The sequence below is a fragment of the Tamandua tetradactyla genome, chromosome 10, assembly GCF_023851605.1.
Source record: "Tamandua tetradactyla isolate mTamTet1 chromosome 10, mTamTet1.pri, whole genome shotgun sequence".
Lineage (NCBI taxonomy): Eukaryota > Metazoa > Chordata > Mammalia > Pilosa > Myrmecophagidae > Tamandua > Tamandua tetradactyla.
In genome coordinates this window covers 21,166,862-21,194,168 of record NC_135336.1, presented here as the reverse complement: position 1 = coordinate 21,194,168, position 27,307 = coordinate 21,166,862, and the positions used below count along the sequence as shown (strand labels likewise).

Below are 27,307 nucleotides of genomic sequence, written 5' to 3'. Positions count from 1 at the left end.
GGACACTGCCAAGGACTGTGGGCCTGTGCTTTTCTGGAGGGAAAGAATGAGCATTGCAATGAGCCCTTAGACACTGTTAGCTCCAGGGAAGTCTAGGGATGACCTCGAAAGATAACTCAGCATGGGTATTCAGGATAAACTTATTTCACGATTATCCTTATTCCCCCAAGGAAGATTTACTTTCAGTCCATGATTTAGTGACTTTTAGGATGGTGCCTAGTGGCCAGCTGACTGTCAGGGGACAATGGGTTTTTGTCTGTACCCATCCACTTCATCATTATCCTCACATTACCCCTTACCCGAGAATGCAGGATCTTTAACAGCTCAGGTGTGAGTTCTGCCCAGTTAGATAGGGCAACTCGTTCAGCCCGCTCTCTCACTGGAGGAATCTCTCCACGGGACATGGCCCCAAAATAACTGCAAGAACAAATGTTAGGGAGGTGGGAGAAGCATCCTTTACTACAGTGGCTGCTTTGGGAAACTCTTTCTTTTCTTTTGTCCTTATTTTTTTAAAGGAAGTGAGCAGAGGAAAAAAAACATTTTTAAAGCAGCTTCTATGGGCCAGACACTGTGTTGAGTTCATTTATATAGAATATGATACTTTCATATGTTACTTTCCATGATTATGGCATAGAGAAGGCTTAGAGGATGAAAAAGATTTGCTCCCGTCTAAGGATGAGGAATAGCCAACAAAAATTTCATATGGAATTTTCTGGAACATTTTGGGTCAGGGTTCTTTTTTTCCCCAGCCATTTCTCCTAAGCATATATCTTATATGTAATAATATATGCATTTAATATATACAAAATAGGAGTGAAAAAACCAAATCATTTGATATTTTTAATTCCCCCTGCCTTTTATAGAGGAAGAATCTGAATATCTAGAGCATTTAATAATAAAACACAAAATCTTTGTTCAGTACACTGGCTGATGACATCTTTATAGTCAGTATTAGGTAATGGGTAGGAAAATATAATCTGGCAAGAAGTTGAAAGAGAGTTAAAGTGCCCTGCATAAGAAAGGGGGAGAGATGGAGATGCTTTTTTAGGGGGAAGCCAGGAAGAGGAGAGACTGGAGGTAATAGTGAGGCTTGGGGCTTGAAGGGGGAAGGAAGAGAAATTCGGCAGAACGACAAGGGAAGCTCAGGAAATAAGACAAGCCCAAGGGGGATTTGAGACGACCTTGTAATATGTGGAATGTATAAAGTAAAACCTTTCTCTATCTTCCCCTTAAAATCTTCTGTAACATCTGCCTGCTCCCAGAGCTTTATGGAGCGAGATTTCTTTTGGGGCAATGTGGGGAAATGCGAGTCCTGTTTTAGGACTGGCATGAGATGAAAAGAGGTTACCTGCAGTATGGAAGGGACGTGAGCAGTTGACAGGTCTGAATAGTTAGAGAGCACTCTTAGGTCATGCTCTTTTTTCCATTGTAGTTAAACTACAAACCGATTTTTTTATAGGTGTCTAAAAAATTTATAGCACATGATACAATATGGGAGCAAACAGGCTACAACCGTGGAATGTTTTCTCCATAAATGTCAGGGACAGTACCAAGAAATGTCATTTTTCTTACTTTAAAACAACAGAACATAGACAATAAAACTGGTTTTAAACTATTGTATAGTACAAAACAAAGTCTGTTTGACTATGACAAAAGAAATTAATCTCTGGAAGCTGTTCAATCTTAGAGATAAGACATCAATTTTTTTTTTTTCACATGGGCAGGCACTGGGAATCGAACCCGGGTCTCCGGCATGGCAGGTGAGACTTCTGCCACTGAGCCATGGTCACACCACCCAAGACATCATTTTTGAATGGAAAACTAAACACGGCTCATTACTATGCCAAACAACCCTATTTGCATCTCTTTATGAATATTACTGGCTTGTCTTTTGTTTGTAAAAGCTTCTCCTAAACTAACCCAGGAGCATAAGAGCACTGGCTCAGAGTTCAAAAGAATCCTCTTAGATTACTTTTTTTGTCTTCTCAAAGGTATCACACCTTTCCACCATCTGCTCAATGCACCCACTCACAATCTCATGCTAAAAAATTCTCCCTTCCCCAGTCCACCCAATCCTTCTCAATAGCCTTTCATACTCCCCTTTTCCCGCTGAGACGCTAATAAGAAGATAACCATCAAACAGTAAAATTAGCCTGAAAATGGTCCTGAAGGTCTAGTTAGCTTCGAACTCCTGCCATAACCCCCAGTTCCCCAGTTTCAAGCAGGAGAGTTTGTCTAAGAAGCAATTTCATAGCTGAGAGACTTTCTCTGTAAAGCCGTTTCAGTCTAGGCCAGCAGCCCTTGTTGTGTAAAGCTGCACGGATTGAGCATCCCCTGGAGGTCTCTCCTGAGAGAGGGCTCCTGTGTTTGAGGCTCACTGTTTCACAAGACCAGTGTTCTTGACCTCACCATTGTGCTGTGCCTCCTTTCTCCAGAATGGGAGGCGTACTGTGTAGACCTCACTGTGTTGAGGGAACACATCAATTCAAGGAAACATTAAAGAAAATAAGACAAAATTAAGGTGTATCTGCTTGGGCACACATGTGAGTTTTAACAGCCATGGAGGAAAGTGTCTCATTAAAGGAGTAAATCCAGGAGTGAATCGGCATAGACAGATCCCACGTGATCCACCCCCCAGTCTCTCCCCATCACCATCACCCCTCCCCCGCTGTGCACTGCTGCCATTTAGTGGTAACAGAGGAAACGGGGTCCTGGTTTGAAACAGGGAAAGGTAGGTTAAGCAGCAGGAAGAATCAAATCCTTCTTTCTGCTGAGACAGGACAAGGCAGTGCAGGGGTGAAGGTGGGGCTACACATATGCTGATGTGTTACGGAAATCTAAACTCGTGCTGTTTGCCCCAGGACACTTATTGCCCTGGCTTCCTGTCTGCTCTGCCTGCTCACTTAGGGGAGGGCATCCCATCCTGGCCTGTTTGATGTATGTAAGGATTTTAAAGCGCCAAAGCAATGCTAGAGCTGAAAATGACAAAGATTATGCTAAGCAGTTCCACCCCGGCTTGGACCACCCTGGAGCCTTGACAGCCTTGCCTCCCTGGAGCGTGGGAACTAGGGCCTGGAGATGGGAGGGGCTTGGAGGGGAAAGGAACACGTACTCGGCAGCCCATTGGATGAGATCCTGCGGCTGGGTCCGGATCGCGGCTTTGGTAAACTGCTTCAGCAATTCCGGCAGGTCCGGCGGAATGCATATTTGCTTATCGGTCTGAGGCATTGATTGGCTGACCTAATGGCAGAAAATAAAATAAAATGTGAATCTTTGAATCATGACAGGAATCCTGGACAGGGGGTCACCCAGCCTCTGTTTGACACTCTCCATATTGGGGAGTTCGCTACTCTTGTTATACAACTCCAAGGTTAGAAAGCGGGAGAGTAGAAATCTTTTGTTGTTGCTAATAATTCTGTTCTTTATATAAAAATCACACAATACTTGTTCATTAAAAAAATAGATTGACAAGAATTAAACAAAAATATTGGCTATATACCTCCACAATTTTTTCGATGTAAATATATGTTTGTATAAAACAAAAATGGGTCATACAAACCAGTTTATTTACTCAATAATGTATCATGAACATCTTTCCATGTCACAGGACCTTTATCGGCTTGATAAAGTTTAAGCAAAATTTACTCTGTGAATCTTATTATTTGACATTTGGATTACTTCCAATGAAAATTAATCAAAGGCAGCCCTTTGATAGAATAATCCCCTTTGCATCTGCATGTTCTTATCTAAGCTAATCTTAAAAGAGAAAACTTGTACATGTCCACTTAAAAAAAGTGCCAGGACAAATGGGAGGAGAGACATGAAAACTGATAGATGGTACATGATTCTATGAAAAAATAAACGTCTGATTAAAAGATTTAGTCTACTTTTAGTAGAAAAAGACAGACTAGATAGTCTGAAAAGCCTTCTCTCTGCAAAACGTCTGGATGCTTGACAAACCTAGGCAAGCATACCTTTCAAATTGCATTGCTGAACTTGCAGGAGAGTGAGTGAAATCCTCAAGTGCCAAATAAAGTGAATAAAGCAGAAACCAGAGTGGTAAGCTAAGATGGAAATCAGGGCTGACCTGGGTGCAAACGTAGAAGTAAGGAACATGAAGCTTTGAGAAAAATAGCCATGCAGGGAGGGAAGAGACCAGAGACCAGGTCATAGGTGCACAAAATATAAACAGCCAAACTGGAGGACCCCCTTCCTCCATAAATCTGAGACCTTTCAAAGGACTATACCTCAGTGTGAGAGGGTGGGACTGAAAATATCCATCTACTGTCAGGGAGAAAAGACACAGAAATCTGCCTCCATTGCTTTATACTTGGGAGAAAAAGAGTCTCCCGAGAATATAGGTTTTAAATACATGCCACTGGTCTGGTTCGGAAACTCCAAGACCAAAAATTAAATTGGCCTCAAGTTGGTGGTAGCCTATTACCTTTTATTTTATGTATGTTCTTTTTATTTGGAAGAAGAACGTAATGATATTAATAAAATTTAGACTGCATAAAAGGTCAAGTATGCATAGTAAAATTCAAGGACAATCACTAGAAAATATAACTACCAAGCCAATAAAGAGGAGAAAAAGAATTTAAAAATAAAACAAAAAACCTAGATCTATCCAAAATAGGGCAAAAAAAGGAGGAGTAGGGAAAGGAGAAAGCATAGGAAAAGGGTCTCATATCTATCAGTGATCACAATAAAAAGAAATAGTCCTTTTGTGTGCCAGCTAAAATACAGACATTATTAGACTGGATTTTTAAAATCCAGCTGTAGGCATATCAAAATAATAAAAACATAAGGTCACAATGACTGAAGGTAAAACGATATAAAGATAAATAGACAAATAATCAAAACAAAGTTGTGGCTATAGTAATACCAGACAAAGAGACTTTAAGGCAAAATGCTTTATTAGGAATAAAGAGGATTACTATATAATGATGTTCTGGTTTGCTAGCTGCCGGAATGCAATATACCAGAAACGGAATGGCTTTTAAAAGGGGTAATTTAATGAGTTGCTAGTTTACAGTTCTAAGGCTGAGAAAATGCCCCAATTAAAACAAATTTATAGAAATGTCCAACCTAAGGCATCCAGGGAGAGATACCTTGTTTCAAGAAGGCCGATGAAGTTCACGGTTTCTCTCTCTCAAGTGAGAAGACACATGGCGAGCATAGTCAGGGCTTCTCTCTCTCCTGGAAGGGCACATGGCAAATACAGCGTCATCTTCTAGCTTTCTCTCCTGGCTTCCAGTTTCATGAAGCTCCCTGGGAGGCATCTTCCTTCTTCATCTCCAAAGGTCACTGGCTGGTGGACTCTCTGCTTCGTGGTGCTGCAGCATTCTCTGCTCTCTCTGAGTCTCTCTCTCCAAAATGTCTCCTCTTTTATAGGACTCCAGTAAACCAATCAAGACCCGCTCAAATGGGTGAAGACATGTCTTCCCCTAATCCAGTTTAACAACCGTTCTTGACTAAATCACATCAACCAGGGAGATGATCTCATTACAGTTTCAAATATACAGTTTGAATAGGGATTATTTTACCTTTATGAAATGGGATTTATATCAAAACATGGCTTTTCTTAGGGGTCATACTTCCTTTCAAACCAGCACATTGATAAATGGTTCAAATCATTGAGAAGATAGCACAATTTTCAATGAGGATGCTACAGACATCAACATGAATGAATCACAATGCTGGGTGAAAAAAGCAATGTATTATTTAGTTACATGCATATGTCAACATTGTAATGAAGGGCAAGGGATGATAAGCACAAATTTAGAATGGTGGTGGCAGAGGGAAAGGGATGTCATCAGGGGATGCAATAGGGACCTCAGCACTATTAATAATGTGCTGGATATGACTGCTTGGATGTTTGCATCCTTATTTTTATGTTTATATTTACATTATGCAATTTGGTATTTTGAAAAATATTTCATAATTTTAAAAGAGTTATGCTACAAGTTGATCAAACTTTTTCAATCTGTTTTATCTAGCAAAAGATAGTGCCTTATTTTGCCCATATTTACTGCATATATTTTGACAGGGTTTTCTAGTTGATGTGTAATTATTTGGTTTCTATTCTTAAGGCTCAGATGGCCTCATGCAAATAAAAAAGTGGTTTTAATTAAAGAGGCTTCCATGACAGCAGTAACAATAGTAACCCTTGGTTAATATACAGCAAGTTTAAGCAAAACCTTTACTTCATCCCCTTGCTTCTTCTAATGCCTATGATTTCTTGCCATTTTGGGGGAAAGAATCTCTAGTAAATTCTCCACATCCATTGCTTTTTTTCCAACACTCAGTCCTTCTTTAACCCCTTGCGATTTTTTCTGCCCTTACCGTATTCAGGTGTTCCCTTAAAAGTTACCCATGGCAGCCTATTATCAATAATAGTAGTTTACGTCTATTGACTTCTTGCGTGTGCCAGATACTGTGCTAAGTATTCTATACACATCTCATTTAATCCCCCAAATACTCCTATGAGGTAGATTATATTATTATCACAAATTTACATATAGATGACGACACCAAGAGAGAAAGAATAAAACTTTTGCAATGACATATAACTAATAAGTAGCAGAGGCAGGATAAGGTCACGCACTGACTGTAATGGGAGGTGGTCTGTCACACAGAACTGTCTCTTCCTTCTTGAGGCTTCCTTTTCCCTTGATGTTTCAGTTTCCTGGCTTCTAAAACAAATATCATCACATGGGTTGGCTTAACAACAGGAATTTATTGGCTCATGGTTTCCAAGACCAGAAGGCTTGCTTCCTCCTGGAATCTTCTGGCTGCCCTGCAATCTTTGAGGTTCCTTGGTTTTTCTATCACATGGAGTACACATGGTAGCATCTTCTCTTTTCTCTTCCAGGTTCCGTTGACATCCACTTTCTGGCTGCTTCTCATGGCTTCTCTCTCTGTGGCCTTCTCTATAAGGTCTCCAGTATTGAGATTAAGTCCCATCCTGTATCACACCTTAACCGAAGCAACTTGAACAAAAGGTTCTATTTATAATGGTTTTACACCTACAGGAATGGATTAAAATTAAGAACATGTTTTTTGGGGTAAATAACTCCAAGCCACCACACTGTTCTTGCTTTTCTATGTTCCTCCTGTCTTCTTCTATAATCTTTCTTCTTCCTCCTGCTAGGCAAGTGTTAGCAATCTTCTTCAAAAGAAAGGTCAATAGTCTTCAGCATTCTAAGATTTGGCCTTTCTACCTCTCTTAGAGAACTCACATCCTCTCATGGTTTCATCTATCTCAAAACTGTGTTGATTGTCCTTGTATGTCCATCCCTCATCTCTTACTGGTGCTTCCCTTCCACACATCCTCCTGCTTCCAGGCCACATCATCATAGAATTCATTGTCTGTCTGCCAACCAGGCCCCCTCTCAAATTCTTTCTAGAACATGATGCCACAGTTCTCTAAGGTTTTGCTATCAAAAAACCTCAGGTAGACCATTCTTTTCAACCTGCTGAATCTGTTACTAAATCCCATTGAAATTACCTTTGAAACATGTCTCCAATCCATCCCTTTTTATTTCCATTCCTTTTACTCTGGTCCAGCCTCTCAGCACCCACTATGCAGGTATCTCTGTCTTGAGTCACACTCTGTTTTGTTCTGTCCAGTGTTTCCACATCTGTCTTCTTTGGGTCAGGGAGCCCCACTCACGAAATGGCAATCATATCCTGACTTTCAAGGTTCCTCTGATTTATCCACATAATTTTAATGATTTTGTTTTTTTTTTTTTTTGCATGGGCAGGCACGGGGAATCAAATCCAGGTCTCTGGCACGGCAGGTGAGAACTCTGCCATTGTGCCACCATCGCCCGCCCCCCACATAATTTTAAACTATAAACTTTCTGCCACTGTTTACCAATACAAACTTCCAACAGGTAGTTTTCTCTGGCAACATTCCAAGAATTTATATATCCAAAGCTTAATGCTTTCTCACCCCTTATTAACATTACTTATACTGCCTTTCTCTCTTTGCCTTAATACATTGCTAATTCTAGCCCATTTGAAATGGCTAATTCTAGCCCATTTGAATGCCTTCCCTGTTCCTTTCTACTTAAACCCCACACACCTCCATTGCGGGGTTTAAGTAGGAAACTTAACCCCAGATTAAGTTGGGGGTTAAGTATGGACTTAAGTATCTTGAGTCCATACTATACTGTGACCTTCCTAGAAAACTTGGGTACTGTTTAGGTTTGCTAAAGCTGCCAGAATGCAATATGCCAGAAATGAGTAGGCCTTTATAAAGGGGATTTATTTAGGTGTCAAATTTACAGCTCTAAGGCCATGAAAATGTTCAAATTGAGGCATCAAGAGGAAGATACGTTCTCTCAGGAGAGGTAGCTGGCATCTGGGGTTCCCCTGTCACATAGGAAAGCACATGGTGACAACTGCTAGTCCTTATCAAAGTATCTCTGAGCTTTTCTACCTTAGCTTCTCTGAGCTTTCTCCAAAATGTGTCTACCTTTTATCCTCTCATAAAGGATTCTAGCAAAGGAATTAAGACCCACCTTCTATGGGCTGGGTCACATCTCCATGGAAATAATCTAAGCAAAATTTCCCACCCTCAATAGGTCTGCACCTACAGGGCTGTAGTAAAAGAACATAGGCTTTTCTGGGGTACATAACAGATTCAAATCAGCATAGGTATTGTCTTTTTCAGACACTTCATAGTAAATATTGCTTATAGTGTACATTTTACCATATAATACCATTTAGCCTTTTGTAGCTCTCTAAGGCTGAGCTTCCCACTAGTGGCCATGGCAGAATGGGTTACAGGTGTGCCCTGAGAGGGGATGGCTGTAAATTTTTTTTATAGTGATACAAAATTTACAATCGTTTTACACCCATTCACAAATTTACAACATTTGAAATTATATTTGGATACATTTTGGCTCAACCAGTAAACTTCTGGATTTCAGTAGTTATTGTTTTTGTGCTTAAGGTGTTATGCATGGCACGTACTGCCAGGCAGTGCTTCTGTAAGGCTTACTTTAACCATCCAGTTAAAGGCATCTTTGTAAGTCTGACTGTTGATTTAATTTCAATATATTCGTTATCAGTGATAATCCTGCCCTGCATATGTGTTTAAAAGACTCAGTTTTTCCTTCGATTTTATATACTGTTTTTCACATTATTTTCTCCCAAGAAAGGAGATACAGGACTTATTTTTATCATCATCATTACTTGTCCCTAATATAATTGATTTTGTTCATTTTTTAATTCTGTTTTTGTTTATGTATTTATTTATTCTTGGGTGTTTTTATTCTTTTCTCCCCCCCCCCCCGCCCCCCGCATGGGCAGGCACTGGGAACTGAACCCGGATCTCTGGAATAGCAGGAGAGAACTCTGCCTACTGAGCCACCATGGCCCACCCTATTCTCGGCTTTTGATGTTAAACAAATACCCAAAATCTGATTCCTAAAGGAATTTCATGTATATTCAAGGAAATAAAAATGTTTGCTTCTAAAAACAATAATGGAACATATTTTAATTGATTCAGTAAAAGGGACTGTAGCCAAAATATTTTGGCTATATATGAGTATGAGTAATATTTATGTTTTGTGGAAAAATCAGAGTTTTAATTATTACAGTAAATGATAAAATTTCCATGATTTTCCTTTGCTCACTAAATGCTTAATTTTTCAAATATATGACTTATCTTAAAATATTCTTAAGAAAGCCAACAATCAATTCCTGGTGCCTGCCCATGCTGAGAAAAAAAGAAAGCCAACAACCTTATTTTATTCTAAAATAATTCTATAAAAGTTCTATAGTCTGTTAAGTACTTTAAATTTATTTCCTAAAATAAAAATTAAATATTAATAATTTTATTAAAATCTTTACACTATAATATTTTTGAATTCCTAAGGCATGTACAGTAGTCAGAAATGTAAATTTAAGTATACTGTATTAGTAGGCAATATACTGAGGATCATTTCAAATTTGGGTTTGTTAGCTCTGATAATTATTTTCTTTCTTAGCCCAAATAACTTATTTGCATGGAAAAGTTATCAAATGAAAAAATGGTGCCAGGTAAATTATGCCAGGATCTTAATAGAACATATCTATGTGATGCAGTTAGTTTCCTATGAGAGTAACGCTCAAAGGTTTTGGTTTTTGGACTCTTTTACATTCTTAAATGTTATTGGGGACCACAAAACTTTTGTTTATGTGGCTTATATCTATCAGTATTAGAAATTTAAACTGAGAAAATTTTTAAAATATTTATTTGAAAATAAATTGTTTACATGTTAACATAAGTAACATTTAAAAAAATTAAAGATAACTATATTTTTTGAAAAAACATACCTTAGTGAGAACAGTGGTATTATTTTACACTTTTGCAAATCTCTTTATAATGTCTGGCTTATTAGAAGATGTGAGTAGATTCTTATATCTACTTTGTATTCAATCCGTAGCCTCTGGAAAACACTTCATATTCATGAGAAAGAGTGAAAAGGGCATATAATGTCTTTAGTATTATTACAAAAAAGCTTAGTTTTGAGTACACAGACGCTTCCAGAAGCCTCAAGAACCCTCTGAGTTCCCTGGTTCCACATATTGAAAACCACTGTTTTATGAAAGTGTATACAACAGTATCAGCTTGGATTCAAGAAGCTAATTAGAAGGTCACATAATTAAGAACTAAAGCCAAAATGTCTCTGCAATTACAGAATCACTCATTTTACTAACATTTCTGGAAAGTGACCATAGAATGTTTGGGACCAAATGAAACAAAAGAAATAGAAAACTTTCTCCTCAGGAAGATACTGTTAGAATATGCATTGATGACACACTCTATAAGACTAATTAATCAAAAATGTCTTTTCAAGATGGGTGAATCTATGGATGCTGGTAAGCGTTCAATTCAAAACACTAATTAGAATTCTTGGAGAGGAAAGCCTAGAAGAATATTAGGTGTTCTGTCAAAAAATACTAAAACAAACCGCTTGAGATAATGATCTGCAGTAGTAATTAAATGCTTTAAAACAAATAAGGTTTTATGGCAATAATGCAAGCACAGCAATTTCTGTACTGATGCTAAACCTGTATTGACAGGAAAGTGGAAAGGCTTTACATCACATCTCTTTTCTGTGTCCTGAACACCCAGAGATTCAAGGAAGGCATTGTTTTATTCACATAGAAGCACCTATCTGTACCTTTGCCTGTAGGTGTGACTTCCACATTAGAGGATGCTAATAAAACCCAAACCTCGATGGTTCTGTCTGTTTTCACTTTTATGTGGGGAAAGGCTCTACTGTTTCCTACCAAAGAAACTACCAAAGGGAAATCTTTTTTCTAGAGGTTAGGAGCTAAAAGAAGAATTGAAAACAATGTCAACAATCTATACATGGCTGAGTTGAGGGTGAGTTTACTGTCATTGAAAAAAATTGGTTTGGTTAATTGATACTTTTGAGTATCTGAATGAAATTAATAAAAAAATCACAATTTTTTTGTGTGAAAATATCATAAGGCACACTATCAAAGTTCATGGATTCAAAGGAAAAGTGAGGATAAAGTAGTCCACTAAGGAGTTTAACTGATATTATAACCTAAATCCTAAAGAAGACTTACAGAGAAACATTTTTTAACTGTCACATTATTTGGAAACTCTTGATATGAACCAGCTCAAGTGCATTTGAAATCCATTCACATTGTTATAAGAAATTTGACTTCACACTTCATTGAAAGCAAGAAAAGATCAAATTATCCAAATTCTGGTTAACAGTTAGAAAGAAGTTTCTGTCAATTGGGGGAAAAATGATAAATATTCATCTACCATTTTCTAAAACCCATCTGTGAGGCAAACTTCCCACTAATGAGGACTTTAAAATTTTGAAGAGAACTTTAGAAAATTTTGATCAGAAACTGCACGTAGTCATTTCCACACAAAACTTGATATAGAGGAAGCTCATGATAAGGAAGCAGCTTGGTTTCTCTTTTTAAAATGTTTTAAAATGATTGGAAGTTTATTCATTTCATATCTTCTTACTGTTTTTTATTTTATGTAGATAATTACATAATACAAATATATAGAATTTTTTCATAAGCCCCATATAGACCTCCCAAGCACCCTACACTTTACCCTAGTGTGTCCTACAAATATTTTCTGTGTGCGTCAGATATCAAAAATGTTGGGAAAGCTCTACTCTAAAGTCATGTCAAGCACTTCTGTTTACAAAAAAACAACAAACAAACAGTTTAAAACTGTTATGTTTTGTTTAAATGTTTTAAGACTATATTTTCTTAGAAGAGATTCTGGTAGTTACTGAAACAGATTTCTGGTAAAAGCTGAGATTTATATAATTTCAAAATGATGTTCATTAGAAAGCAAACTGTAAAAATGCTGGTTGTTAAGGGAACAATTCGTTTCTAATTTCAATTACTCAGCTACAGTATTGATTTGAAGACAGGAAGTGAGATTGAGACAAATTAGCAAAACAGATAAACTTCTTGTAATTGCAGAGAAATAGAATTCACAGAGTATCACACATGCCGGAGATACCTGGGACTTTTTTAAGAAAATAGGATCAAGAAAAATAAGAATATCCAATTAACTGCTGGCAAACACTCCCTTATCTGCAGATGCATTCTAAGGCAATGTAATTTTTTCGTTAGTTACAAATAGACAGTGTGATTCCCTCATGAGAATTGTACTTGCCCGCCAGGGATGCTGGAGGAAGACGACATCCATTGAATTTATAGAAACACCAGAGAATGAACAGTTTTTGAGATGGTCATGTGATTCTAAGATTGAGATAAACTGAGTGAAATTTGAAAGAAGATGAAAAGTAAGCCTAGATCAAGTTAGGTTTCATATAACTGGTAATCAAATTTGGACCCAGGTTATTTTGTCTTTATGTCTCAAACTCTATTTTGGTTTTATAAAATAACAACATAAAAACCTTCACACCGTTATCCACTACAGCACACTCCAACCTGGGATCGCTCTGCTCTCTAGTTCCCTCCCTCCTGCTTCTGCATTAATCTTTGCCATTCCTGACAACACTTAATTCTGTTTCTTATTTGATCTCCAGTGAATAACTTTCCCCTCAGAATCCTATCCCACCCAACTATTGTCCTCACTGCCAGTAGATAAAGTCACTTCCTATCTGTGTGATAACAAGAATGTCAAAATGAATTAGGACTACTATTCTTTTGCATTCCTCAACAATATCCCTTTGATCTTATATTATTTCCTCCAGCACTTGAAACCTTAGTCCTTGCCTGTACAAGATCTGAGGAACCAGACTATGACAGTTGCCCCTTTAGATTCTCCAGTGAATTCAATATTTTCTACCTCCCTGGTTTCTTCTTTTCCATCAAATAGGCACAAACTGTCTTCTTTTTAAAAGACGACCTTTGACTGTCAAACTTCTAAAGTGCCTTAAGGGCCGACTCCCTTCCCTCTCCATCTGAGTCCTGCTCTACCTCTCTTATAAGGTTCCCATCCAGATTATTGTCCTGAAACTGCTTTTGCAAATATTACCAAAGTCTTCCTTACTACTGAATCTAGTGATTTTCCCCAGAACAATCTCATTCTTCTTGACTTCTCTATTGCATTTGAAAAATTGATCATTCCCTTTCATGAAATGCCTCGCTCCATTGGATAATGGTTTTATAGTCTTGTTTATCCTAACTTTGCATTGCTCCTTTATAGTTTCTATTGTTCATTTTTGTCTCTACTCTAACTTTCTAGAAATATTTCCTGAGGTTTAGTCCCTGGCTGACTGTTGCAGTGGGAAAGTTAAAGCAGCTGCTAACTACTAGCTGGAAGTAGAGGCCTGCTTTTTGTAGCTTCAGCCAGAATTCTATGTTAATGACTCCTAAACCTCCAATTGTAATCTCTTGACTGACCATGCTACAGATCTATCTACCAGATACATACTGTATAGTTTCCAGTTCCCATGTTAAGTAAAATAGAATAAATCAGCCACCTGTACTGAGAGTTGCTCGTAGTAACCCCTTTCTGAGATATGGCAGGTACATTTCAAAAGATGAAAATTGACCAAGAATGGGATTTTCCAAGCAAGGAGAGCAGGCCTAACATAGCTGCCATTTTTGCAACATTTAGTAACTAGCTGGTCTCAGTGAGGTAAATACAGCTTATTAAAATTGGGCAGGTATACTGTACTATATACTGATGTATATCTGTTCCCTGCTTTGCAAGACCCTCCTATCCAATAAATAATTTAAATATCAGCCATTATTGCAATTTCCCACTTGAAAATATCTTAATTGCCTTTATAAGCCCTTCTTGCCATTTTGAGGCTCTCTCATTTCCCAGATTTGAAAAGATCTCTCTGTCTACCAGTTTCTCCTTGAAGAAACCTGCAGCTTTGATTATGCTGATGATTTGTTTCTTTTGACACTCTTAAAAGTATCCAAAACAGACTTTCACTCTCTCAGTTGTTTGATAATCATGGCCATAAGGAAGGAAGGAACTCATCCTTATGTTTGATTCCCCGATGGCCTTATTTTACCCTCTGTTAGGAAATGAAAAGAAAACCTTCTCAAAGAAAAAAAAAAAAAAAAGAAAGGAAATTATTTAACTTGACCCATAATATTGAATACAGTTCAATATCATCATATAGCAAATGAAAGAATTGAAGTACATAAATGTAAGTGATTGACACAAGGCCACAGTTTGGAGGAGCTGAATCAAGAGCTCAGCTTTACTTCATTTCTCTTTTCACACATTACCATATCACCTCTCTCTAAATAAGGCAATTACACATCATAGATTTTCTCTGGGACAAACCCAGTTTCAAATATTATGTTCTACTGCCACCAATAAACATTAATACACTAATGTATTCTGAATATTCCCATTTAGAGCATGAAAAGTACATTTTTAGCACCTTGAAGTGGAACAAAATTATTATATGTCCTAATTTTTTTTGCCCTGAAACCATGGTGATCTCTTTAACATATTCCATGCAGTTACTAAGAACAGACGTATGTCCAGAGTAAGACAGGCCTTAAGTCATCGCGCTATTTGTTTTCTCACTTAATCTTTGCAACAACCTATAGGTAGTTTCTAATATTTATAGCCATTTTTTCAATGCCAGGAAACTGAGCCTTTTAGTTTTGCCAGATAAAATTCCTTAATCACTGATATGATCATGTTACTCTCAAAAACCTTTAGTGTATCTTCATTTCATTTCTCATCGAAATGAAGCCCTCCCTGACTTTCAAGCTCTCCACAATTTGTCTTACTCAGATTGTCTTTGCCTCTTCAATTTTATTTCATAGAAGCAGAGATCTTTTTCAATCCCAGCCAAATCCATGGTCAAGCCAACCCAGCATTTGAATGCCAACAGTAATTGGCTCAGAGCAGTCCTACCTGACCTTGTTCTTTTTTTGAGTACTAGTTTTTGGCTCTACCATTAGCACATTTCCAAAACTTGCTTATGTCTCATCCTTGGAGGTTATGAGACACATGTTTATTAACAAGTGAACAGACACCTCTTCCAATTGGTCCTAACTTAACCATGCTCATCTATTAAAGATTTCACATCATGGTCCACAAGCCTAGGGGCACCATTTATAGACTGCTACATTAACAGTGACCAAGTTGTGCAACGTGGTCCCATGACCCCAGGTCCCAAACCTGGGGTCACCTTTTCACATTTTCATAGTAGTGTCAGAATACCCCCACACCACTTTCATCCTTTTACCTATCCTTCCTAGTATCTGATTTCGTTATAGCATTCCTATGATTCAGAGACTCACCAGTTCTCAATATATGATCAGGATTCTGTTTCCGTCTTGTTCATTACCATTCCTGATGATGGCCAACAGTGCACTGGTTGTTTCCATGACAAAACAGAGGACTGTTGTTCTTCATATAGTGTGATGTAACACCCATAGGAAGAACAAGCTTAAGTGGAGAATTACTTTTGACTGTGAGGCAGGACAAGGATTCTAATTCAAGGCCTCTCTTTGACTAATGGTGTGGTCCTTGGCAAATCATTAATCCAATAAAACCTTTTGGGTATGGAATAGTGCTGAGTTCTGGGATACAGAAATAAGTCACTCACTCTGCCCTCAGGAGGAGCTAAAAGGCTAGTGGAAGAGACTGATAGGAAAAGCAGTGATTAAAAAAGGTATAAAAAATATCAAGAGGACTGCACATAAGAGCAGAGGAGAAGAAATTCCCAGAGGAGGTACTAGCTCACCTGGGGTTAGGAGAAAGAGGTCAGAAAATGCTTTTCAAAGAGGATAATATTTGAGTTGAGACTTGAGGAAACCTGTTTTGTTCAGAGTTGTAGTTCCATCTCCCAGAATAATGCCAGGTACAAAACAAGCACTCAATAAGCATCTGTTTACTGGTGAAAGCAAGAACGGAATTTCAAGTGGCTAGAAGGCCTTGAGAAAAAGTGTGGAGGTGTGAGGGAACATGGTGAATTCAGGGAATAGAGCATAATTAAGGAGAGCTAGAGTGGGCAAGTGAAGAGTAGTTGGGCCTATGGCTGGAAATGTAGCCCCAAACCAGAACATTAAAGGCCTGGAATACCTTGAAAAGGCTTTTGAACTTATTCTTGACAGCAACATGGAGGCATTAAAGGATTTAAGCACTAGAGTAACACAATCAGATTTGGCATTAGTTTGATGTCCTAGTTATCAATTTATTGCTTCTCAGCACTAAATTCATGGTGCTTTGCCTTGTCAGCAAAAATAGAACTAGGTCCTTTAGATATTTCTCCTTCATCAGATGGCCTACTCTTAATATTTGTCAGTAGAGAGCACCGGAGGGACTTGGTAGGAGGAAGGAGCTTCTCTTCCTAGTTCATGTGTTCCTCTTGCTAGGGTTCCAGAAGCATTCAATTTTTCCAGCATTGGGCTCCTGCAGTGCATAGCTTTTCCAGCATCTGACTCCTGCAGTATATGCTCTCCCAGGCACCCAACTCCAGCAGTGCATCGCAGCCAGCAGTGCTCAGAGGCCACCAGCTTACCCTGGCATATCCTATGGGAAATTTTGCAGCAGTGTGCTGGCAGCAGTCACCTCTTTGTGAATAGCTTCTCTGTCATCAAGAGAGCAGGTTTCTGCCATCATGGCATCTTAGCAATTTCTCTGCCATTCAATGAGCTGTGACTATGCCCCCTGCAACAACAAAGGGGGAGGTCTCTTCCTTTGGCAATTTCTCTCAAGGGTAGTACAGGCATACCTTATTTTATTGCACTTTATTGCATGTTACAGAGAGTGCGTTTTTTTACAAATTAGAGATGTGTGTCAATCTTGCTTCGATCAAGTCTATTGGCACCATTTTTCTAACAGCATGTACTCACTTCATGTCTCTGTGTCACATTTTGGTAATTCTTCGAACTTTTTCATTATTATATCTTTCATGGCGATCTGTGATCAGTGATCTTTGATGTTACTATTGTAACTGTTTTGGGGGCGCTACAAGTCACTCCCATATAAGATGGTAAACTTGATAAATATTGTGTTTTCCTGTCTTTCTCCCTTCCCTTAGGCCTCCCTATTCCCTGAGACACAATAATATTGAAATTATCCAGTTAATAACCCTACAATGACTTCTAAATGTTCAAGTGAGGGGAAGAGTTGCATATGTCTCACTTTAAATCAAAAGCTAAGATTGATTAAGCTTAGTGAGGAAGGCATGTTGAAAGCTGAGATAGGCCAGAAGCCATGCCTCGTGTCAAATAGCCAAATTGTGAATGTAAAGGAAAAATTATTGAAGAAATTAAAAGTGCTACTCCCCTGAACATCATGAATGTTGAGAAAATGAAACAACCTTATTGTGATATGGAGGAGTTTTAGTGGTTTAGATAGAAAATCAAACCAGCCACAACATTCCCTTAAGCTGAAACCTAATCCAGAGCAAGACCTTAACTCTTTTCAAGTCTATGAAGGCTGAGAAAGATGAAGAAGTTGCAGAAGAAAAGACTGAAACTAGCAGCGGTTGGTTCATGAGGTTTAAGGAAAAAAGTTGTGTCCATAACATAAAAGTACAAGGTGAAGTAGCAAGTGCTAATGTGGAAGTGGCAGCAAGTTATCCAAAAGATCTAGCTAAGATAATTGATGATGGTGGCTACATTAAACAATAGATTTCCAATGTAGACAAAAACTATATTATATTGGAAGAAAATGCCATTTACGACTTTCATAATTAGGGAGGGGAAGACAATGCCTGGCTTTAAAGATTCAAAGGACAGGCTGACTTTCTTCTTAGAGGCTAAGCAGCTGTGACTTTAAGTTGAAGCGTGCTTATTTACTATTCCCCAAATCCTAGGGTCCTTAGATGGGTGAGCCTAATTCTAGTCTGCTTATGCTCTATAAATGGAATAACACAGCCCGATGACAGCACATCTGTTTACAACATGGTTTACTGAATATTTCAAGCCCATTGTTGAGACCTACTGCTCATAAAAAGATTCCTTTCAAAATATCATTCCTTATTGACAATACACCTTGTCACCCAAGAGCACTGATGGAGCTGTACAATGAATGAGATTAATGTTTTCATGTGTGCTAACCCAACGTTCATTCTGCAGCCTAAGAAACAAGGAGTCATTTTGACTTTCAAGTCTTATAATTTAAGAAATATATTTTATAAGGCTATAGTTGCCATAGATAGTGATTCCTCTGATGGATCTAGGTAGGCAAAGTAAATTAAAAAAAAATCTTCTTGAAAGGATTCACCATTCTAGTTACCCTAAAGAACATTTGAGCTTCATGCAAAACATTAAGTTTCTTGCAGGAGTTTGCAAGAAATTGATTCTAACTCTCATGGATAACTTTAAGGAGTTCAAGACTTAAGTGGGGGAAGTAACTGCAGATCTGGTGGAAATAGCAAGAGAACTAGAATTAGAATTGGAGACTTAGATGTGACTGAATTGCTGCAATCTCATGATAAAACTTGAAAGGATGAGGAGCTGCTTCTCATGGATGAGCAGGGAAAGTGGTTTCTTGAGATGGAATCTCTTCCTGATAAAAGATGCTATGACCATTGTTGAAATGACAACAAAAGGTTAGAGGATTACATAAGCTTTAGTTGATGAGGCAGCAGCAAGGATTGAGAGAATTGACTCCAATTTTGAAAGAGGTTCTACTGTGGGTAAAACGCTATCAAACAGCGTTGCCTGCTACGGAGAAATCTTTCATGAAAGGAAGAGTTGATCAATGTGGCAAACTTCATTGTCTTCTTTTAGGAAATTGCCACAGCCACCCCAACCTTCAGCAGCCACTGCCCAGATCAGTCAGCAGCCATCAGCATCAAGGCAAGGCCCTCCACCATCAGAAGGATTATGACTCACTGAAGGCTCAGATGATGGTCAGCATTTTGTAGCAATAAATTATTTTAAAATTAAGTATGTGCATTTTTAGACAGTGCTATTGCATACTTAATAGACTAAAGTACAGTATAAACATAACATTTATAAGCACTGAGAAATAAAAAAAATCATGACTCATTTTATTGTGAAATTCACTTTATTGTGGTGGTCTGGAACCAACCCATGCTATCTCTGAGGATGCCTGTAGTTGTTCCTTATATTTGTGATTCCTGTATTCTTTGGCACCCTCTTTACAGCTTACTACTCAATCCCTTATTACTCAAATACCATAATAATGAATATTTTTATATCATACTTCTTTTATTAAAATTACTTTATAATTTATGTCTCCTTGCTGGACCCTGATTAAACACAATGACCGGCAGCAGTGTTGATAGGCTGAACAGAGTCAGGGGAAGCTTCAGGCTGGGAGCCTACTAAGGAGAAAATGGCAGCACTTCTGGCAATCAGACTTAAGAACCTCATTGCTTTGAAAAACAGTTGCCGTGGGGTGGTATAGGAGAGAGAGAGATTTAGGAGACCGGATTTATAGAACTTGGTAACTGCTGGATAAGGAGGAGAAGGAGAAAGAAGACTCTTGGGTGATTCTCCAGTTTTCAAGGTTGGGTTACTGAGTGGATGTGGGCTGTATCATAGAAATGGGGAACACCAAAGGAAGGGCAGGTCAAATTGTTTTCCCATATTCCCACTTAATCCCAGGAGTTCAATACCTTTACAGTTTGAATCTAAAAGTCTTAGAATCATAGACTTCTGGGTTGGAGAAATGCCAAAGCCCAACTTTTTCCCTTGGGGCAGTATCGCCATTGGTTCACATCAGATGAAAGATGCAGAAAAAGGTCCATTGTATCTTTACGTGCCTTGATTTCAATTGTTTGTTAAGTTCTTTGCCATTCTTAATGTTCTCAGAATGGCAGGCCTTCCTCAATGATCCATTCCAGGGTCCCTCAAACTCCTATAGTTCAATAAATTTCCTTTAAGTGAAGTCTGCATGTCTCTTATTGTGGAGTGGGAGGACAACACATAATTGCTGAGTGCTGAAAATAAATGTCTTGCCTTAGTTTTCCAGCTGTGATCACAAATACCACAAAATGGGTTGACTTAAACAAGAGGAGGTATATTTTTGAGGCTAGAAAAGTCCAAAATCAAGGTGCCAGCAAGGCAATACTTTTTCTGCAATGATTCTGGCCTTCTGGAGCTGGCTGCCAGAAATCCTTGCCAAAAGTCCTTGACTTTTCTGTCACATGGCAATGCAAATGGTGGCAATTCTCCATTTTCTTCCAGGTTCTAAATTCTAGCTTCCAGTTCTTCCCATAGCTTTCTCTCTCTATGTCTAAATTTTATTCTGTTTATAAAGGACTCCAGTTATCTGGATTAAATCCCAACCATTTTCAGCTGGCCACACCTTAACCAAAAACAATATCTTCAAAAGGTTCTATTTACAGTGGGTTCACAACCACAGGAATGGATAAAGATTAAGAACTTGTTGTTTTTAGTTGGGCTACATAATTCAGCCTACCACAGGTCTTAACAAATATATACTATAGGTTTGCTTTTTGAATTTCTCATTTGGCTTTACTGGTATGAACTAAACGGCTTCAGTTATATGAGCAAAAGGCTCTAGACACCAGAACCTCATAGGCAGTTTCTATGAGGGGAGCCCTCTGGGTGCCCCTCTTGGAACCAAGGACCAAGTTACTGTATATCCTTGTTTGGGTTTGGAATAGGAGGCAGTGGGTTTTGGACATGTACTTATATTTGCTTGGATTGCACTTCCTCCCTTTTCACAGGCTAATTCTTCTTTCAAAGTTCAGCTCATTCTTCCCTGACCTTCCTGACTGGGCTAGTTCCATTATGCCCTCTAGGAGCACACTTACCACTTCTTTTTTTTTTTTTTTTAACATAACAATATACAAACATGAACATTGTTGCCATATGATCATTCCATTCTTGGTATATAAGCAATAACTCACAATATCATCACATATTGTATATTCATCACTATGATCATTTCTTAGAACATTTGCATCAATTCAGAAAAAGAAATAAAAAGAAAAAAATTTATGCATACCATATTCCTTACCCCTTGCTTTCATTGACTGCTAGCATTTCCATCTACCCAATATATTTTAGCCTTTGTTTCCCCTATTTTTTTCTATACTCCTTACCACTCCCTTTCATTGATCACTAGCATTTCAACCTACTAAATTTATTTTAACATTTGTTAAATGTAAAACATTATTTTTAATCCATATGTTTTACTTATCTGTCCATACCATAGATAAAAGGAGCATCAGACACAGGTTTTCACAATCACCGGTCACATTGTGAAAGCTATATCATTATACAGTCATCTTCAAGAAACATGGTTACTGGAACACAGCTCTACATTTTCAGGCACTTCCCTCCAGCCTCTCCAATATACCTTAACTAAAAAGGTGATATCTATATAATACAAAAGAACAACCTCCAGGATAACCTCTCAACTCTGTTTGGAATCTCTAAGCCATTGACAGTTTATTTTGTCTCATTTCTCTCTTCCTCTTTTTGGTCTAGAAGGTTTTCTCAATTCCTTAAGGCTGAGTCCCAGCTCATTCTAGGATTTCTGTCCCACATTTCCAGGAAGGTTTACACCCCTGGGAGTCATGTCCCACGTAGAGAGGGGGAGGGCAGTGAGTTTGCTTGTTGTGTTGGCTGAGAGAGAGAGGCCACATCTGAGCAACAAAAGAGGTTCACTGGGGTGACTCTTAGGCCTTATGTTAAGTGGCTTATCCTTTGAGGAGATAAGTTTCCGAGATTGAGGGCTTGGCATATTGCTTTGGTTGTCCCCACTGCTTGTGAGAATATCAGGAATTTTCCACATGGGGAGGTTGAATTTTCCCCCTTTCTCGCCATAGCCCCAAGGGGACTTTGTAAATACTTTTTTATTCACTGTTCAAATCACTCTGGGATTTATTGAGGCATCACTCTGGACAAACATACAAAATCTCATGCTCTACTCACAGTTCCATGTACTTATGGTGTTCAATTAAACTGTCCACATAAGTTATATTAGGAAATGCACTAGTCAAAATATAAATTTTGTACCAAATAAACATTTTTTGCTTTAGTCTCACAAATAAGTTAAAGTTTTAAAATATGAATTACCATCTATTTTCAACACCCTGCAATATTGACATTCCTTTGTTCTTCCTCATGCAAAAACATTTTTTAATTTGTACATTTAGTCACTATCATTGTACACTCTAGGCATTCCTAGATTATACAATCTCAGTCTTTATCATCTATCTTTCTTTCGGATTTCATTTGTGCCCCCAGGCTTCCTCCCTCTATCATTCTCACATTCAACTTCATTCAGTGTTCTAACATTATTGTATTACAGTTAGGTAGTATTGTGTTATCCATTTCTGAATTTTTACAATCAGTCCTGTTGCACAACCTGTATCCATTCAGCTCTAATTACCCAATATCTATGCTGTTTCTATCTCTTAATGGTCTCTGTTTTTAACTGAAATTCTCCAAGTTCATTCACTAATGTTAGTTCATATCAGTGAGACATACAGTATTTGTCCTTTCGTTTCTAGCTAATCTCATTCAACATAATGTCCTCAAGGTCCATCCATGTTGTTACATACTTCATAACTTTATTCTAGCTTATTGCTGCATAATATTCCATTGTATGTATATACCACAGCTTGTTTAGCCACTCATCTGTTGATGGACATTAAGCCTGTTTCCATCTCTTGGCAATGGTAAATAATGCTGCTATCAACATTGGTGTGCGAATGTCCATTTGTATTCTTGCCCTCATGAACTCTGAGTAGATACCTAGCAATGGTATTGCTGGATCATATGGCAATTCTATACTTAGCTTCCTAAGGAAGTGCCAAACTGCCTTCCACAGTGGTTGTACCATTTTACATTCCCACCAACAGTGGAAAAGTGTGCCTTTTTCTCCACATCCTCTCCAGCAGTTCTCATTTTCTGTTTTATTGAAAATGGCCATTCTGGTGGTTGTAAGGTGATATCTTACTGTGATTTTGATTTGCAATTCCCTAATAGCCAGGGAAGTTGAGCATCTTTTCATGTGCCTTTTGGCCATTTGTATTTTCTCTTCGGAGAAGTGTCTGTTCATGTCTTTTACCCATTTTGTAATTGAGTTGTTTGTCTTTTTGTTGTTGAGTTGAACAATCTCTTTATATAATGTGGATACTAGACATTTATCTGATATATCGTTTCCAAATACTGTCTCCCATTGTGTAGGCTGTCTTTTTATTTTCTTGACAAAGTTCTTTGATGCACAAAAGTATTTAATTTTGAGGAGTTCCCATTTATTTATTTCTTCAACACTCATGCTTTGGGTGTAAGATCCAGGAAACTGCCTCCTATTACAAGATTTGTAAGATATTTCCCTACATTTTCTTCTAATAGTTTTATGGTCTTAGATCTAATGTTTAGATCTTTGATCCATTTTGAGTTAATTTTTGTATAGGGTATGAGATATGGATCCTCTTTCATTCTTTTGCATGTGAATATCCAGTTTTCTAGGCACCATTTATTGAAGAGACTGTTCTGTCCCAGGTGAGTTGGCTTGACTGCTTTATCAAAGATCAATTGCCCATAGATGAGAGGATCTATATCTGAACACTCTATTTGATTCCATTGGTTAGCATATCTATCTTTATGCCAGTATCATGCTGTTTTGACCACTGTAGCTTCGTAATACACCTTAAATACTCCAACTTCATTTTTCTTTCTCAGGATATTTTTAGCTATTTGGGGCACCTTGCCCTTCCAGATAAATTTGATTATTGTTTTTTCTATTTCTGAAAAGTAAGTTTTTGGGATTTTAATTGGTATTGCATTGAATCTATAAATCAATTTAGGTAGAATTGACATCTTAACTATATTTAGTCTTCCAATCTATGAACACGGTATGCCCTTCCATTTATTTAGGTCTTCTGTGATTTCTTTGAGCAATTTCTTGTGCTTTTCTTTGTACAGGTCTTTTGTATCCTTAATTAAATTTATTCCTAAATATTTTATTCTTTTGGTTGTAATTGTAAATGGAATTTTTTCTTTGATTTCCCCCTCAGATTGTTCATTACTAGTGTATAGAAACACTACAGATTTTCGAGTGTTGATCTTGTAACCTGCCACTTTGCTGTACTCATTTAATCACTGTAGTAGTTTTGCTGTGGATTTTTTGGAGTTTTCAACATATAGTATCATATCATCTGCAAACAGTGAGAGTTTTACTTCTTCCTTCCCAATTTTGATGCCTTGTATTTCTTTTTCTTGTCTAATTGCTCTGGCTAGAACCTCCAACACAATGTTGAATAACAGTGGTGATAGTGGACATCCTTGCCTTGTTCCTGATCTTAGGGGGAAAGTTTTCAGTTTTTCCCCATTGAGGATGATATTAGCTGCGGGTTTTTCATATATTCCCTTTATCATGTTGAGGAAGTTCCCTTCTATTCCTATCCTTTGAAAGTTTTCAACAAGTAAGGATGTTGAATTTTGTCAAATGCCTTTTCTGCATCAATTGAGATGATCATGTGGTTTTTCTGCTTTGATTTGTTGATATGGTGTATTACATTAATTGATTTTCTTATGTTGACCCATCCTTGCATACCTGGGATGAATCCTACTTGGTCATGGTGTATAATTCTTTTAATGTGGTGCTGGATTTGATTTGCAAGAATTTTGTTGGTGATTTTTGCATCTATATGCATTAGAGAGATTGGTCTATAATTTTCTTTTCTTGTAATATCTTTATCTGGCTTTGGTATGAGAGTGATGTTGGCCTCATACAATTAGTTAGGTAGGCTTCCCTCCTCTTCAATAGAGTTTGAGCAGGATTAGTACTAATTCTTTCTGGAATGTTTGGTAGAATGAACATGTGAAGCCATCTGGTCCTGGATTTTTCTTTTTGGGGAGCTTCTTAATGACTAAGTCAATGTCTTTACTTGTGATTGGTTTGTTGAGGTTGTCTGTTTCTTCTCGAGTCAGTGTTGGTTGTTCATGCCTTTCTAGGAAGTTGTCCATTTCATCTATGTTGTCTAGTTCATCAGCATAAAGTTGTTCATAGAATCCTCTCAGTACCTCCTTTGTTTCTGCAGGGTCAGTAGTTATGTCTCCTTTTCCATTCCTGATTTTATTTATTTGCATCTTCTCTCTTCTTTTTTGTCAACCTCACTAAGGAGCCATCGATCTCATTCATTTTCTCATAGAACCAACTTCTGGTTTTGTTGATTTTTTCAATTGTTTTCATGTTCTCAATTTCATTTATTTCTGCTCTAATCTTCATTATTTCTTTCCCTTTGCTTGCTTTGGGGTTAGTTTGCTGTTCTTTCTTTAGTTCTTCCAAGTGGACAGTTAATTCCTCAATTTTTGCTCTTTCTTCTTTTTTGACATAGGTATTTAGGGCAATAAATTTCCCTCTTAGCACTGCCTTTGCTGCATCCCATACATTTTGATATGTTTTTTTCATTTTCATTTGCCTCGAGATATTTACTGATTTCTCTTGTAATTTCTCCCTTGACCCACTGGTTGTTTAAGAGTGTATTGTCAAGCCTCCATATATTTGTGGATTTTCTGTCCCTCTGCCTATTATTTATTTCCAGCTTAATTCCTTTATGATCTGAGAAAATGTTTTGTATGATGTCAATCTTTTTAAATTTATTGAGACTTGCTTTGTGACCCAGCATATGGTCTATCCTTAAGAATGATCCATGAGCATTTGAGAAAAAGGTGTATCCTGCTGTTGTGGGGTGTAATGTTCTATAAATGTCTGCTAAATCTAGCTTATTTTTTGTATTATTCAAATTCTGTTTCTTTGTTGATCCTCTGCCTAGATGTTCTGTCTATTGATGAGAGTGGGGAATTGATGTTTTCAACTATTATTGTAGATGTGTCTATTTCTCTTTTTAGCATTTTCAGTGTTTGCTTCATGTATTTTGGAGCACTCTGGCTCAGTACAGAAATATTTATGATTGTTATGTCTTCTTGTTAAATTGTTCCTTTTATTAAGACATAGTGTCCTTCTTTTTCTCTTTTAACTGTTTTACATTTGAAGTCTAATTTGTTTGATATTAGTATAGCTACTCCTGCTCTGTTGGATATTAGTATAGCTACTCCTGCTCTTTTCTGATTGTTGTTTGCATGAAATATCTTTTCCCAACCTTTCACTTTCAACCTATGTTTATCCTTGGGTCTAAGATGCATCTCCTATAGACAGCGTATAGATGGGTCCTGTTTTTTAATCTATTCTTCCAGTCTATGTCTTTTGATTGGGGAATTTAATCCATTAACATTTAGTGTTATTACTGTACAGGCAGTACTTTCTTCTACTATTCTGCCTTTTGGATTTTATATGACATATCTAATTTTTCTTCTTTTTACCGTTACTGATAGTCTTCATTGCTACACTCTTCTCCACACTTCTCTCTCCTGTCTTTTCCTATTTGACTCTAGTGCTCCCTTTAGTATTTCTTGCAAAGCTGGTCTCTTGGTAACAGATTCTCTCAGTCATTTTTTTTGTCTGAAAATGTTTTAATTTCCCTGTCATTTTTGAAGGGCAATTTTGCTGGATATAGAATTCTTGGTTGGCAGTTTTTCTCTTTCAGTATCTTAAATATATCATACCACTGCCTTCTCACCTCCATGGTTTCTGCTGAGAAATCTATGCATAGTCTTATTGGGCTTCCCTTGTATGTGATGGATTGCTTTTCTCGCTGCTTTCAAGATTCTCTCTTTCTCTTTGACATCTGATATTCTGATTAGTAAGTGCCTTGGAGTATGTCTATCTGGATCTATTCTGTTTGGAGTATGCTGCACTTCTTGGATTTGTAATTTTAAGTCTTTCACAAGAGTTGGGAAATTTTCAGTGATAATTTCCTCCACTAGTTTTTCTCCTCCTTTTCCCTTCTCTTCTCCTTTTGGGACACCTACAGCACATATATTC

General features: G+C 37.7%; 1 protein-coding gene across 2 annotated transcripts in view; it reads right to left on the bottom strand.

The window, feature by feature from the left end:
- The window catches only part of ROPN1 (rhophilin associated tail protein 1), a 36,484-nt gene that overhangs the window by 6,705 nt on the left and 2,472 nt on the right, over window positions 1-27,307 (bottom strand). For both annotated transcript variants that reach the window (XM_077118119.1, XM_077118118.1), the window contains 2 exons: window positions 3,113-3,240; window positions 300-417 (listed from right to left, as the gene is read on the bottom strand). In XM_077118119.1, coding sequence (XP_076974234.1) covers window positions 300-417; window positions 3,113-3,228 — 234 coding nt within the window. In that variant the 5' untranslated portion in view covers window positions 3,229-3,240. The remainder of the gene's footprint in view (window positions 1-299; window positions 418-3,112; window positions 3,241-27,307) is intronic.